The sequence below is a fragment of the Corvus kubaryi genome, unplaced genomic scaffold, assembly GCF_017639235.1.
Source record: "Corvus kubaryi isolate FWS band 111438036 unplaced genomic scaffold, C.kubaryi_AGA036_p1.0 39986, whole genome shotgun sequence".
NCBI lineage: Eukaryota > Metazoa > Chordata > Aves > Passeriformes > Corvidae > Corvus > Corvus kubaryi.
This window is the reverse complement of record NW_024581217.1, coordinates 1-15,170: the sequence shown is the minus strand read 5'-3', so window position 1 is coordinate 15,170 and position 15,170 is coordinate 1. Positions and strand designations below refer to the sequence as shown.

Sequence of the window (15,170 nt, the reverse complement as noted above, 5' to 3'; positions counted from 1 at the left end):
CTCACCCACGCTGAGAAACTGCTAAAAATCATTACACAAATAAAAGAAGGCATGTGAGTGCACTTCATGGTACTTGTTTTATAAAATTACTCCCAAAAACCCCTTCCATTAGGAAAACAGCACTGCCAAGTCAAGCATCCAGAACCGAAAAGAAGCTACAATTAGATTCTTCAGTGCAGCCTTAATTTGCTCTCTTCCTCACTCCTTGCTGTCAGGGCTGGCAAACAGGCCACAAAACAACCTTCAGCAAGCTGACCAATGTCTGCCTCAACCCAGCCCAGGGCAGGGCTCTTGGGATTTTTGCAATGAGACTGGCTAGCCTTTTTGCAGCCAAGAAGGGACACACATACATACAGGATTTGGTTATGAATGGTTTAACAACATATGAATGAAACAGGAATCAAAACAAACAAAAATGCAGGAGTTGAAGATATTCCCAAGTGAATACAAGGCACTTTCTCACAGTGCATGACTGTGCCTCAGTTGTTCCCAGAGACACAAGCATATCCCTTCAGAACTGCATCAGTGCCCTCTTTCATACTCCTCTCTCCCAAGCGGGGCCACAAAGATGTAAGTCTGGAATACTCCTGCATTTGAGAATGTTAAGAGCTAAACCTTGCAGTCGTCTTCCAAGCTCTGTTACGTTCTTCCCTTTTTGGAGCAAAAGTGTGTAACGAAGAACAAAACATGATTCTTGTTTACTACTGGATCAGAACTACTCATATACCCAATATGTGTTTAGGGACTGGTTTTTTTTCTTCTTGACACAGCTTTAATTATTTCAGTCTTATTAAATGGGCCATGGATATAAAACATCCGCCCTCTTGGTTGTGTTCCTTGCCACTTTCTCAGTTCAGTGGGATGGCACAGAACTTTGGAAATCAGTTATGCTGAACACATTAGCCATGAATCACAAAACCTTGCCAGTAAACCAACACACAGAGCTCTGTCAGAGGCTCACTAACCACATCTAACCAGGAAGTCTGTCAAAGGAAAACCCAGAGATGTTTTACCTTTCCCCACAATAACCAGAAAATCCTGCCTTAGCTGCACAGGGGGCGCATACTCATCACATTCCATGAACAGAGCTCACTACAGGAACGTGCAGTGACATCCACTGAAACGGGTTCACTCCTCCTTCCAGATCCCAGCAAGGTGGTGCATGAAGCACAGCTCAGACCCAGAAACTAGAGAGAACACACATCTTTCCATGGAAGCAATCCAAAGTGAAACAGAGATAAGCACTTCCTACCAGTTTTCTTTAGATCCCCAGCTGCTCACGCTTTTGAGCAGGCCCTGCTCAGTTTCCAGGGCCCAGCTGTACATCACATGTGCACAGCTTCAAACTTCATTTGCAGCTCATATTGAAAACAAGCTCCATTTCCTCGCACTCTCAGAATGCAGATGAGTTACACATTTTGTGCTGAACAAAACCATTACAGCTCAGCAGATCTATTGAAGCACGGATACGGCTCAGATCCTCTCTCTTTGGCATTATCTTTAAAATCATGTAATTAAACCACAAAAAAAAAAAGTACGCTGTTCAGACAGCAAGAATTATGAACTCCACAAAAAGAATTTCAAAGTTGAGATAGAAGGACTATCCAGGAACCAGGGAATTAGGACTGACCTCAAGGCACTCACAACAATCCTTCACATGAACTAAGAAGTCAATACGCCCTTATGGGTGCTCAGTTGTGGTCAACATTCAGGCTTGTATATATAACCCTTTGTGCCTGCTAAAGCAGATTAACCATTTAGGCAAAGCCTTAATTCTTTAATTTAATTTCTTTGCCTAAAAAGGGGCTCCCCCTGCTCTACTTCTTTACAAATAAAATATTTACAATATTAGGGAAAAACCAAACAGTTGAACAATTGGTTAATTGGTTAGTTCCCAACAGCAGTATTGCCAGTCACAACCTAATTCAGCTAAGAAATTTCATTAAATATCAGATTTATTCCTGGCCACTGAATTGGTTTTTATCACAACAATGTAATGTAAAAGCAAAGGAATTTGGCCATTCCAATCCATACAAACAATTTGACAGAAACAAAGAGGAAAAAACTGACTATAATGGTGCCATTTGTCACAAAACTACTACAGCAAATTTTATCTGTATGTGTGTTAGGGGATGGTGTGTATGTTTAGGTTGATAATTGAATTTATACATAAAATATCCTACAAAATCCAAACAAGTTTAAGCATCAGCTGTACCAATGATATAAACAGAACTCCAATAATCATCAACTGGAAGATAAAAACAAAATGTAAAGGAAATAAACTTTATTTAGTGTTACCTTGAAAGTCATTCATCCGACAAATAAGAAAAACACACCACAAAGCATGAAATCATAACCTTTTCCACCAAAGAAAATGTTTCATTCACCTTTGGCTTAAACTAAAAGATTTCAGAACACTGCAAAACAGCTTCATGGAATTTTAGACAGTTGTGCCTTTGACAGATTAACAGGGCTAAAATGAAAGGGAAATATGGTCAAATTCAATCTCAACTTTGTCCCTGAGTTTGAGAGTTTGCTGCTTTAGCAATAAAGCAATTAACAGCTCTGACATTAAGGATCCCACTGATAAATAAGAAAGCAGCAGACAGTTTCACAGGTCTCTACTTTTGTGCCTCCTTGCAGCTTCCTGCCACATAAACACATTAAAAATCAAACATCCCACATCACAAAAACCAGCCAGCCATTACTGAGCAGATGATGTTTAAGTGGGGAATGTGTCCCTAATTTGCTAATGAGCAATCATTGTCACCTTAAATGTCTTCCTGATTCGTATAAAATTGCATCTGAGATGCAAGAGAGATTTGTCAGCCTTTCCAATATGAAATAACACAAATTAGTGTAAAAATGTAACTTGTCTTTAAGTGCATTCACTGCATTTATGTTAAAAAATATTTACGAGACTACACAGATCACTGTTTCAAGAGGGAGATCTCACATCACCCCACTTACGACATTACAAGTAGCAGAAGTAATATCAGTGTACAGCTGGGGCTGTAAGAGCAGACAAGGCAGAATGACTTCAAGCTCATTTGGTATGAGCAGTTCTTCCATCTCCAAAGCACTTTAGGTGCAGGGCTGTACAAAATTTCTCATTCCAAGGAGTTATAAAAATTCACTGATTGAGATATTGCCACAGTAGGATCCCAAAGACACACACAGAAAAAGACAAACCCTAAAACACAGTCCACAGGTTCAATTGTCTTGATTTTTTTGTACTACAAGCAAGTAAAGGAAAAGCAACTGTTGTAGGCATTGACGATTTATAATAAAGTTTCTGCAATATTTGAAGCTGTACTCCTAACAAACTCCACACCTGACAGAAAAGAGAAAAAAAGCTGTAGGACCACTCTGAAGAGAAAAATTCAAAAGGCAAAGAACTACAGAATTCAATTAAGAGGACAGAATAATGTAGAGTTTGTTTTGTTTTGACAGATTTCAAGAGAGCATAAGGAGAATCAGCAAGTCTGTATCTACTCCTTCCAGCCAGGGAATCGAGACAACTGCCCTTGGCTGAGCAAGGCCACTCCTTTCCCTTCACTGTCACATTCTGGCTTCTCTATGATCAATCACCAAATTCACATATAAAGTATCTTTGGTAATGTTTTCCAAGTGGGAATTACCAGAGTTTAGAAAATATTTCTGACTACAAGCTGAAGGCCCTGACACTAGAAAGCACTTCAGCCTGGGCACTGTGGTCACCAGAATGAACCCCACAATGCCATTGCAGTGATTTTTTTTAAGCAGTCTGAGGATCTGCAGAGTTGCTACATAATTAAACTAAAAGCTTTCAGCTGCACACATCTGAGCACGCATTTTTCATCCCTTGACATTTTTGGTCCATCCAAACATTGCAAAGGGAATGCTGATCATTATAAACCTGCCATTTGTACACTCTGAAACTGCCCAATTCAGATCTTAGACCAGCAATACACCATCAGTACACCCAAACCAGCAGCCTAACATGGAATTTTAGAACTTCTGAGTGTCCAAATTTTCAATAATTCAAAAATAATATGAATCCAGAGGTTAAAACTGAACAAGTAAAAAAACAGGATGTGAAGAAAACATTGGAACAAAAGGAAGTATTTACTATCCAATAAAGAAATCTTCAATATGCATAAATCCTTGTAAAAAATCTTATTAAATATATTTAACATTCAATTGCACAGACAAAATAATTTTTATTGAGACAAGTTTGCTCATGCTGGCATTTAAAATCTCATACAAACCCAAAAAACAATGGAATGACAGTAAGAAGTTTTACGAGTAACCTTATGAACTGCACCATCAGTGATTGTACTCAACACCTTCTGTAGACAATGCTAAAAACCTCTTCCAGCTAAGGCTTCAGAGTATTTCTGACAAGTTAATCAATGCCCTCAGACACGAAGGATCTGCTGAATGAAATAATCTCACAGAGCCAGCAGGGACACATGCTGTGTATTCCATTAATTTACTTGTAAACGTCAGGATTTTCTGTTCCCTGCTTTGCACGTCAAACAGCGACAGCTCAATCCCTCTGCACCACACTGTTCTGCTCCACAACACTCACACTGGTGCTGGTCCTTGCTCTAGAGTTCTCCTCAGCTTTGGGGTATTTCTATGGCATTTATTGTGGTTGGTATTGGGGGCTTTTTTCCTGACCATTTTCTCCCCAGTTAAGCAGCACCCACGCCAAATAAAGGCCTTCTAAACCTCATCAGGCCTTCCCCACACCGCCCAGCAGCAGGAGGGGAGCTCTCTACATGCAGTCTGTCAACCAGGTTGTGTCAGAGGGTGTAGCTTAGATCTTCATTCATTACTTAAGAGGCTGTTTGAGAAAAAGCTTAGAAAAGAATGGGGCATAAAGAGAAAATTATTCATCTCTCGTTTGCTGTGCTGACCAGTTCAGAAGACAAAATAATATTCACCTGGCAATTGTCTACATTGCCACTCCATTATCAACGCTTCCAAACACACATGGAAACCTTCTTTCCATACAGATCTTATGGAAAAAACACAGCCCTTTACTGCAAGCACGTACAAGAACTGCTCTGCACAAAAGCAGGTCATGTTCCTTTCTTCAAATAGCGGGAGAGGAACTGGTTCCTAACAAAGTGGATGAGTTTGGTCTCTGTGCAGAACATTGTAACGAGGGTTGCTGCGAAGCACAGGGCACCCGTGCTGATGTGGATCAGCCTGGCCATCCAGCCCTTGTCACAGCAGAACAACACCTACAACAAAGAAAACAAGGGATTGCAGCAAAACCAGTCATCAAAAAGTGCATTTACTGTTTCAACAAGAAATAAGGTCCAGCACATCTGTCCAACACGCCAACATCACCATCAAACCAAGCGCGGTTTTGCCACATGCACTGACCCTACAATAAATCATCTTGAGGAGTTACAATATTTGCTTTTTAAAGAAAATTCTGTCAGCAAAAAATAACCAGTCAGTAGATATCTGGTAAGTGAGGAAGCTGCTGTTATCTGGCATGCAGAAATACATTAACTGAGATGACACAAAACTTCGCTGATGCTATTATGCACGTCTGCTACTGTACAGCAACATCTCAAGCTATTTTCTATCAAAACTGGAAATCTCCCATTCCAAAATATAAAACTCTGCCTTCTCAGGCATAATGGATTTTCAAGCTGTCAAAATTCTGTACATAGAAAAGCTACCATCTCCTTAATAATGAGCCTGCACAATTACCATCTTGTACTGAATGTATGTGTTAAATGTGCTCTTAGCAATTTTTGTTTCTCTTCTAGTTTTGGTTATTACTTCTTTTTATTACAGAATTTTTAATGCAATGGCACCAAGAAACTGCTAAAATTTCAGTTATTAACAACTAAGCACATGGATTGTCTACACACAGAAATGTGTTAAGTTTTATTTAACTAGTCAGATCCACCACCTTGTATAGGTGGCAGAGAACTTTGATACAAAGAATCTCTTAACAATATATCCTGCCTTTCTGTAATGGAAAGTCCCAGCCTACCCTCGAAAGCCTTTTTCCTAATGGCATTCCTCTTTTTGTGGACAGAAAAGTCACCTGACAGCAGCACTCACAGTGAGAGCAGAGAGGAAGCAGCTCACCTCTGAGAAAGCAGTGATCACTGCACTGATGATGTAAACCAGCAGCAGAGCTGGTGAGGGGAGCAGGCCTGTGAGGGGTCTGTGGGCGCTTTCTTTGAAGTAGTCATAGATGTAGTGGGTGCTGTGAGCTATTCTGATGCCCATGTTGAAGCAGTTGGCAAGGATAAAGCCCACACTGCCATACCAGTGGGTCAGGAAATAAGAGATGCACAGAAATACGAAAGACAAGGCCAGCATAACAAAATTGTACCTAGGGAAAAAAAAAAGAAGAAATAATTTAACAATGCATGCAGTTACAGCATTCATTTACTAATGATTTTTTATTTTCTAACATGAGTAACAGAATTTCTCTTACCATCTTCTAGTGAAAATTAATTTGAGAAATGAAACGATAAAAAAAATTTGAAAGAATAGAAAATACATCAACCAAATCAAACCAAGAACTACATTATGTGAATGAAATTGTATTACAGTAATCAGTTGTGCACTCGGTGCAGAAAATCAAACTTAATAACAATTATTAGTTATGTAAAAACTTGTGCATTTTTTGCTATGTTAGGAATATATTAAAGAAAATGAATGTTCAAGAACAAATCAGCACTTTATTTAGTTTCTGCCATAAACAGTGACTTGGAAAACTAGCTCACATTTTAAAGGGGTTGTGAAAGCAGCCCTTGTTTAGTCAAAAAAGATCCCACTTCAATTGTGGAAAACAGACCTCACTGAAATTAATTTGAAAGGGCCACATGAGGAACAGCCTAAACACAGAATCAGGAAATAACCCAGGCTAGAAGGGGTCTCAGGAGGTCACCTAGTCCAACTTCCTACACAGTAGTGAACCCCTGGATTCACCCACACAGTTTAGATCATTCCTAAGTGTATGTACAGTAACTGTACATGAAAAATGTTAATAGCTGCGAACTTTTAAAGTTTGTCAAAACTATAAAGTCAAGTAATTGTCTTTAAAAGTATAACTTCAAGCTCATCTGTGCAGAAAACACACATTTAAGTTACTTTCCTAGTTAGTAATGGACCAAAAGCTAAATTAACAATTATTTCTTCATTTCTGACCTTTTTACCCAAACTTTTCAACTTTTGCTAAAGCTTCTGCATCTAAATCTAAATGCAGACACAGCCTAACAAGGAGCTGCTTTTCAGTGGGGCAGGATATTATTATGCCAATTTCAAAAGCACCAATCCCTTTATAAGGTCAGCACAAATACATTTACAGGAGCCACTGTTTCCTACCTGTCCACTTCTTCTTTGCACATTAAGGCAAATGTGAAACATTCTGTTACTCCATTGACAGCAAGAAACAGGACATATAACGAGTAACACCGGAGGAGATCTGGACCTAAAAACCACATTAGAAAGACAAATAGATAATGATTTCTTTTATCAAACCACATTGTTTTTACAGTCACTGATACTGAGAGATAGTTGTTGTAGTGTTAATACTAATAATGGAAACCTAAGTTCATTTGAATGAGTTTCCTGTCTAGATATCTTGACAAGAACACAAATAAACAAGGCGAAGGATTTTGATGAGCTAAGTCACAGATTTCAATAGCAGTTTTGCAGGAAAAAAACCCCAAACTGATGACTTACAAAAAATTCATAATAGCTGTAGGGGTTTTTTTTTAAAGAGTGGTGGTTTTCTGCCAGGTCTGTAAATCTTTACCTGTTCCAGAACTGAGCATTGAGCCTCCATAAATATCCAGAGCCAGCTGAGAATAGGCATAGCCAAAAACAGTGATGGTGAGACCTACCAGGAGCACAAGTTTCAGCAGCAATTCCAATACATTTGCAGCCATAGCAACATCATCCTGAAATAAAATGTAGTAAATTACATGAACCAGAATCAATGTAACAACAGTCACCCTCATGCAGAAATGCTACTTCACAGGAACAAATAAATCAGTTTGCATAGTGTAAAAAGGTGTGAAACTTATCCTTGTTATTCAATTATCCATACACATGCTCTTACCATCTTTTATATATTTATTATTCCACCATTTTACCAGTTCTACACACCAGGTAGATTTTACATAAAATATACACAGACAGACACCTCCCTTAGTCCACCAAGGATCTGAAGCAGAGAATTTAATTATGTACTGACGTGCAATTAGCAGGATTGCTACAGGCTGACCTTCATGAGCGATCAAGAATATTACTCCGTGGAACAAAGCTCTTATTGATTAATCCTCCTCATACAACTCAAACACAAAAGAGAAATACCATTCTTTTCTTCCCAAAGCTGCACTCCTCAGAAACATAATTTAACACCTATTGATATATTTAAGTAAATAAAGTACTTCCAGATAGCATTTATTTAATAGATCTCATGATTTAACTAATGGCTTTCTATATCTGGAAATACACAGTAGAGGAGGCTTTACATCACACTGTTTGGAGCAGCTGATGTTAACTTCATTGATGCAAAGCAGCACTATGCCACTGCATATTTTAATTTCTATTTCATTAGCATTTTACCTATTCTCTTTTCTTTTTGGTCCAGCCCCACTTGGCATTTTTGTTCTCCACTTCTTAATTTTAACAGCCTCAATATTCAAATTTAAACACCCACTTCTGTCCATCACACTTCTGCGATGTAACCTATCTGTAACAAAAATTGAGCATTTGACATGTAATTAATCCAAAATAAACATACCTGCTTCTGATCCTTTACAGTCTTCCCTCTTTCCAACACTTTAGCAAAAAATACATAAAAGCTCTCCTCGATAGGCAAAAAGATAAACCTGGCCACCAGTGAACCAAGGTTATTCACAATATCATATACACCTTAAAAAAATAAAGCCATCTGTGAATTTTAGACACATTTTAATTCCAACTCTTTAATAACAACATGAGTTCTAATTTAACATCTCCTCCTCCAAAAAGAGAAAGTAAGTGGGATCTGGCGCAACACTGAAGCAGTGTTCTCTAAAAATTCTGACAATCACAGCAACTACAGCTTAAAATTGCAAAGTTTGCTCATGCCAAAAGTAAGACAAAAGCACCAACTACACAGAATTGAATCTAGAACAGCACCAAACCATATTTAAAATTCTTGCTGTAGAGGAATTTGAAGGATCCTGATAAAGTTCACTGAATGAAAAGAGGAATGTAAGGATCTACTGATACAGGAAAAGAGAAAGATACACATCTAGTGAAAGACGTTCCTGCCCATGGCAGTGGGGTGAGAACTAGATAATCTTGAAGGTCATTTCCAACCCAGGCTATTCTATAATTCTACTGTCTTAAATTGATTATTATTATCTATATCAATCATTCTCTGAAAGGCACCTGAAATGTCACAAAGGCTTTGAAATATTCTCAGATTTTCAAGCTATTTTCAAACACTTTAAGCCATTTTCAGAAGCATGTGAAGAGCAGTGACTAAGAAAACTCTGTCACCATTCCACAGTACCATCACACTTACCCTGATCTCCAAAATTTAACACATTCAAAAAGGTCATCACATATCGTTCACCTGTAAGTTCAAAATAAAGAACTTCAGAACAAGTCCCTAAGTCTTTTCCAATACTCGTTCAGGCACTTCCAATACTAAGTGCTCAAGAGACAAAGTCAAATGGGACAGCACCTAGTTCTGAAAACCCTCAAAAACTCCATTCAGGTTGGCAATCACGTGCCTCATCTTCCCCCACCCAAGCTCTCTGAAGCTTTAAGCCAATTTTGTAAATAGTTTTCATGAGCCCTCTTCCCTCACACTTCTATGTCAAGCCTCACCCTCTGTCAAAATTTGTTTTAAGAAGGATTGTTTGAAGAAACTCCAAGTCAAGCGTGCTTCCTTCCAGTTAACAAAGGTCTGCAAAAAAAATACTGAAATGTAACAAACATGATTGAAATTACAGAGTAGAAATAGAAAAAAGCAAGGCAGAGCAACTCTGTAGGGTAGCTCTAACTGTAGTGGTAAGGAAACCCACAATGCCACAGTTACTAATAACTAATGCAAAGTATTGCTGAATTCAAGCACCAACACCACTGATCTGGCAGAAACTGATTCCCTTGTTGAAAAGTGCTGTTATTGCAGATCAAGTACCCATAGGAGCATTCTACAGAAAATACTAATCAAGGTTAAATTTAGGAAAAAAACACCCATGGTGTTTAACATGCCAATATAACTTTCACCCTCACTGGAGATATGAATTGTTTGCTCTTCAAACTGTCCTCATATATATAAGACTTGCAACCAAGAACCACCTTTATCTTTTCAATCTGTAAATCTTATCCAGAATGTCGTCTTCCTCAATGAGTCTTGTCATTTCTTTCTCTGCCTCATTTTTGTTTGAGAGATATTTGAGTGTCTCTGGAATGCTGTGGAACATCATGGTTATTTTTTGAGAGATCAAAGTACCAAAATCCATTGTTACATGGTTCTGGTTTCTTTTCTGCCTCACATCCAGTGCTACCTGGTCATTCCCCTGCACAGCGCAGATGGTCTATCTCCAGTTAATGTCTATTAAATATTTTGAACAAACCAAGTCAGCAACAACAAACCCAAAACCACAAAGAGTTCAAGTTTCATGATGTTTTTCTGACAAGAATTTTACACATACAAACTTCAAACACAATTTCTATGGGGTTTTTTTTATTTAATCTATCATATCTTCTATAGTGCAAAAATATCCCCAAAACCTCTCAATTAACTCCCCTGTCTCAAAGCAACATTCAAAGTGCCCTCACGTGAGATTTTAAGAAGAAAATCAAGAAAAAAATTGTGCAACTTACCTCATCTTCCACGAAGTTAGGTAATAAAGCTTTCACTCTAGCAACTGGAAACGATTTCTTTGTGGCTTCAGGAGATCCCAAAAACATCACAAAATAAATTACATAGCACATTACCAGAATACTGACATATAACAGCTGGAAGGATCAGGAAGAAGAAAAACAGTGAAACAAAATTAAATCAGAAATGCAGAATTATATACTAGTTGAAAATACAGTGAGAAGAAAATGTAAGTAGTCTTTGTGCCTATCAAATATTAAAACCAGGTAAGGATTTGAACAGCTCTTCAGAATGCTGTTGATCTTTTCATCTTTTTTTACCCTGTAGATTATCATAGACCTTTGGTAATTTTCATGTTTTATTTAGCATTTTTAGAAAGCTAAAGGTACAATTATAAAGCAATTACTCAATCAAAAGTCAAGCTAACAGAGTAGCTACTGCCTACATCTCTTAATTCATAGAACTTTTCCAAATTCCATCAGTTATAAGCGATCTACAAAAGCCAGGGCAAAAACTGAAGAAGAAAACTTATCCCTCCATTGTCATCAAGAAAAAGTTTTAACCTGAATTCATTGCACTTGATTAGCACCTTCTGATAAGGTAATGCAGGTTGGTGGTACAGGCTGATAAAGTTCTGTGTGATTAGAATAACATAACCTTATTTGCAAGATGTGCCTTCACAGACAGAAGGTGTCTCCTTGTACCTCCCTTTAACTCAATGTCAAAGTACCAAGTCAATAATGAGTATCAGGAAAATACTAAATACAAATTCTAAATCTTAAACCTCCCAGGAGCTTTTTCTCTCAGCTCCCCAAAGTTCTTTAGCAGGCTAAATGTCAAAGGCAAATTAAAATTCAGCTGAGAGAGAACAAAGGAAACTTACCTGAGCCAAGGAAAAAATGTAAAGGCCCCACTGAGGATAAAGGATTACTAAAGTAACCGTCAAAATGCATTTTGACACTACTGAAAGGCTTTCAGCAACTACCTTTAAGAAACACGAAAGAGAGAAGGGTTATTTTCTGGCAACCTAACCACATACACAAGCTTAAAATACCTAAGTTTAATGCACAGAATTTATGTAGGGATGGAAGATTTTCAAAGTCAGTATGACTTTATCACAGAGTTTCTTTCTGCTGAGCTGGCCAGCTTAGACTGTAATTTCTCTGTAGGTTTTCTATTCTTGCATTTCACAATTCCTCCACTGCATTTTCCCAGTCCTTTGTATGAGACATAAGGGAGAAAATTTTGCTTGAGACTATCATCTTCTCAATAGATACATTTCACAATTTTATATAGAACTGTGGAAGCAGTGTGCCTCTCCCTCCAATTAAAACCTATGTTTCAGTATTTAATGATCTCAAAGGTAATAATGTCTAAATAAACCAACTTGCTTGCTTTAAAGGGTACAAGTTCCTGGTTATGTTACAAACCAGGCCATGCAGTGCTAAACAGTACACACAGGGGTTTTTTACATGCTTGAATATAAAAACATCTAAGTCAGTAATCTGTTCTTTTCAGTAAAAAGACGATTCCCTCCACACGCACACACCCCATGGACTTTACTAACCTTAAGTCTCACAAACAAATGAGCTTGTGCTAAAACCCAGAATGGCTCTCCCAGGAGTTCAACAATGGCAGAAACACCAAATGCCACTACACCAGCCTGATAATGAGGAACCACAGAAGGGTTGGGTACTTCGAGCAAGTGTAGCCAGACTAAGCCCAAGATAACAGACCAAAAGACACCAAGAGGAACTCTAAAAAGTTAACATAAAAACTAATTAATGGAAATGTTACTTCAGCAGAAAAAGAAAAAAAAAAAAACCAACAAAGAAAATTAGATTACAGTATCACATATGGCCACAATGATTACATTAAAAAAGGCCCTGAGGAATTAATTCCTGTCGTTACTATAGCAAGAATGAATATTCTCCTTTGTAATGAACACCCTTAAGGCACTCTTTGCACAACACAGAAAACATTTTTCTGAGTTGTCCATTTTTTACTCCAGAGCCTAACATAAGGTCAAATATCCGCATTTTTGTGCCTTAGGACCAAACAATTCTGATCCCACATCAGCCTGCACATTCCCTTCTGCTGACACTGCTTCAGGAACACAGAGCTTCTGGAAGAGTGCATCAAGTTTTACATCATTGGAGCAAGATCTCTTTGACCTTCACACTATCAGACCCCTAAAATATTTGACATCAAGCTCCTAAGACGTATTTCAGACGCTTCACCGAAGTTCACCTTCATTTTAAGTTATGCTTTTCTACAAGGAAAATTTAAAACAAAAGAAGATGCACACAGTCAATGTTACCTCTGTAACTTAATGCTCACTTGAAAGGCCATCGTACAGCAGAAAGATGACTATAATTCAGATAAGAAAACAGAACTAATACATTTTAAATATTATTATTAGATCTATCCCTGACAGGGACAATCCCTCTGCTTCATAGCTGGATGCAGGTGACCACACATAAAGACCCATTCCTGGGCCAGATCCAATTAAAAGCTGGGTAGTTTCAGGGAAAGTCAGGTGCCCCAATGGCAAAATACTATTTTATCATGCAGGGGTAGTTTTCCACCACATCAGGCAGGTAAATTTACTTCCCAACCCACCTAATTGGGGCTGCACAGCAGCTAGAGCTGACATAGGGAGAGAGAAGAGAGAACCAGGAACCAGAAGGGAGAAACAAGTCATAAAATCCACTTTACTGCAATGTGTGATTGCACTCTCTTGTTGCAGCATCCTGTGGACTTCAAGCTGTCCTGCTATAAACAGCACCACAGCTGAAAAAAGCTGTTGTTTAATTCCAACTCTTTTTTCACCTTCTCACATCTCTCCTACCCAAACATTTATGTTGCCTTGGCATTAATCCACATCAGGGATCAAGACTAAAAGCTTAGTCTGAGAGGGAAAGAAAAGATATCTAAAGCAGGTTCACAAATGCACATGAGGTAATAAAAAAACAAAACTGAGCAGGAAGAGGAAGAAAAAACAAAGAACTATGTACTTGTGCTTTCCTTCAACAGCTACAACTTAAATGAAACTCAAGCAACAGAAGAAATGGCTCCAGGTGACACCTCTGGTAATCAACTTCCTCATGTGCTCCAACAAGAAATCAAGTCCATAAATGCTAAAGCACCAGACTTGACCAGCTTCCTGCATCAGTCCCGAAACACAACTGGGGCTTCTAAATGCTGAAGTAATTACCTCAGTAAATAAACACTTCCTCTCATTCTGCGAGCTCCCAGACAAGAACTAGAAATTCAAAGAAAGTAAACTTTTAAAGGTATCTTACGTCAGCCACAATAGATTAATTGTTTTCGTCCAGTTTCTCTTTGCACTTCCACTCAAACAAGCTCTGCGAAATGCCTCCCTGGCAAGGAAGACAACTGTTGAGTACAGCAAAGTCAGCCTAAAGAGGGTGAAAAAGGAAAAAAAAAAAAAAAGAGAGAAAACTATTTATTTTCTATAAACTGTAAATCCTTCATGCAATAGCATCACAGTTTTTACACATGACTGCCTGGCAGACAAATCTTACAGGTATGCAAACATGGTGATATGAGCTAAAATTATCACCATCTCCTAAAAACACAGAGAAAGTAATTACGCGTGACGATTCAAATGGCAAGAATACACACTACAGACCGTGCAGACAGAGAGCATATCCTATAGGAAAAGCACGTTGTATCTAGTTTTTCCTCTGCAAGCTGATAGTTTAAACACGAAAAACAGGCCAGTGCTATCGGTGTTTCAGGCCAAAACAGAGCCGAGGAGGCACGAAATGACCAAACACTGTGACACACCCAAAACCAGATTCCACAGCACTAATCAGAGCATGGCCAGTGACACGGCACAGACCGCGGAGCCGAGACCAGCACCGAGCACAAGCTCTGCCCCACAGCACCAGCAGCCCCGGGACGCCTCACAGGTGCCCGCCGAGCCGCCTCCCCCTCACCTGACATTGACCACGCCAATGAGCTCCCGGGAGAGATAGCGGAGGGTGAAGGCGTTCAGCCCGAAGGTAACCACCCGGAACAGCACCTGTGAAAGAAGCCGCACGGGAAGCACCTGCTGGAGGAGGAGGAGGAGGAAGGAGGGAGGGGCGGCCCCGCACCTGCAGCAGGGCGCTGGACGAGGCCAGCCGGGCGGTCTGGCCCAGCACGTCCTGCGCCGCCATCGCCCCGCTCCCGCCGCCAGGAAGTGGCGCGGCCGCCGTCGCACCGGATCTCATCAGCGGGGCGGTACCGCCCGGCCCGGGGGCTGAGGGAGCACCGCGGCACCGCCCCGCCCGGCACTGAGGGGGCA

At 39.4% G+C, this 15,170-nt stretch overlaps 1 protein-coding gene across 1 annotated transcript; it reads right to left on the bottom strand.

Moving 5' to 3' along the window:
- Positions 1-2,269: 2,269 nt before the first annotated feature.
- LOC121672177 (protein RFT1 homolog) lies at positions 2,270-15,063 on the bottom strand. Its single transcript, XM_042044727.1, has 13 exons — positions 14,980-15,063; positions 14,821-14,906; positions 14,161-14,277; positions 12,423-12,612; positions 11,739-11,840; positions 10,858-10,992; positions 9,856-9,934; positions 9,548-9,598; positions 8,777-8,907; positions 7,784-7,928; positions 7,351-7,456; positions 6,103-6,352; positions 2,270-5,234 (listed from the first exon to the last, which is right to left on the bottom strand). The coding sequence occupies exons 1-13, from the start codon at positions 15,040-15,042 to the stop codon at positions 5,070-5,072; spliced, it is 1,620 nt and encodes a 539-aa protein (XP_041900661.1). The 5' UTR covers positions 15,043-15,063; the 3' UTR covers positions 2,270-5,069.
- Positions 15,064-15,170: the final 107 nt, after the last annotated feature.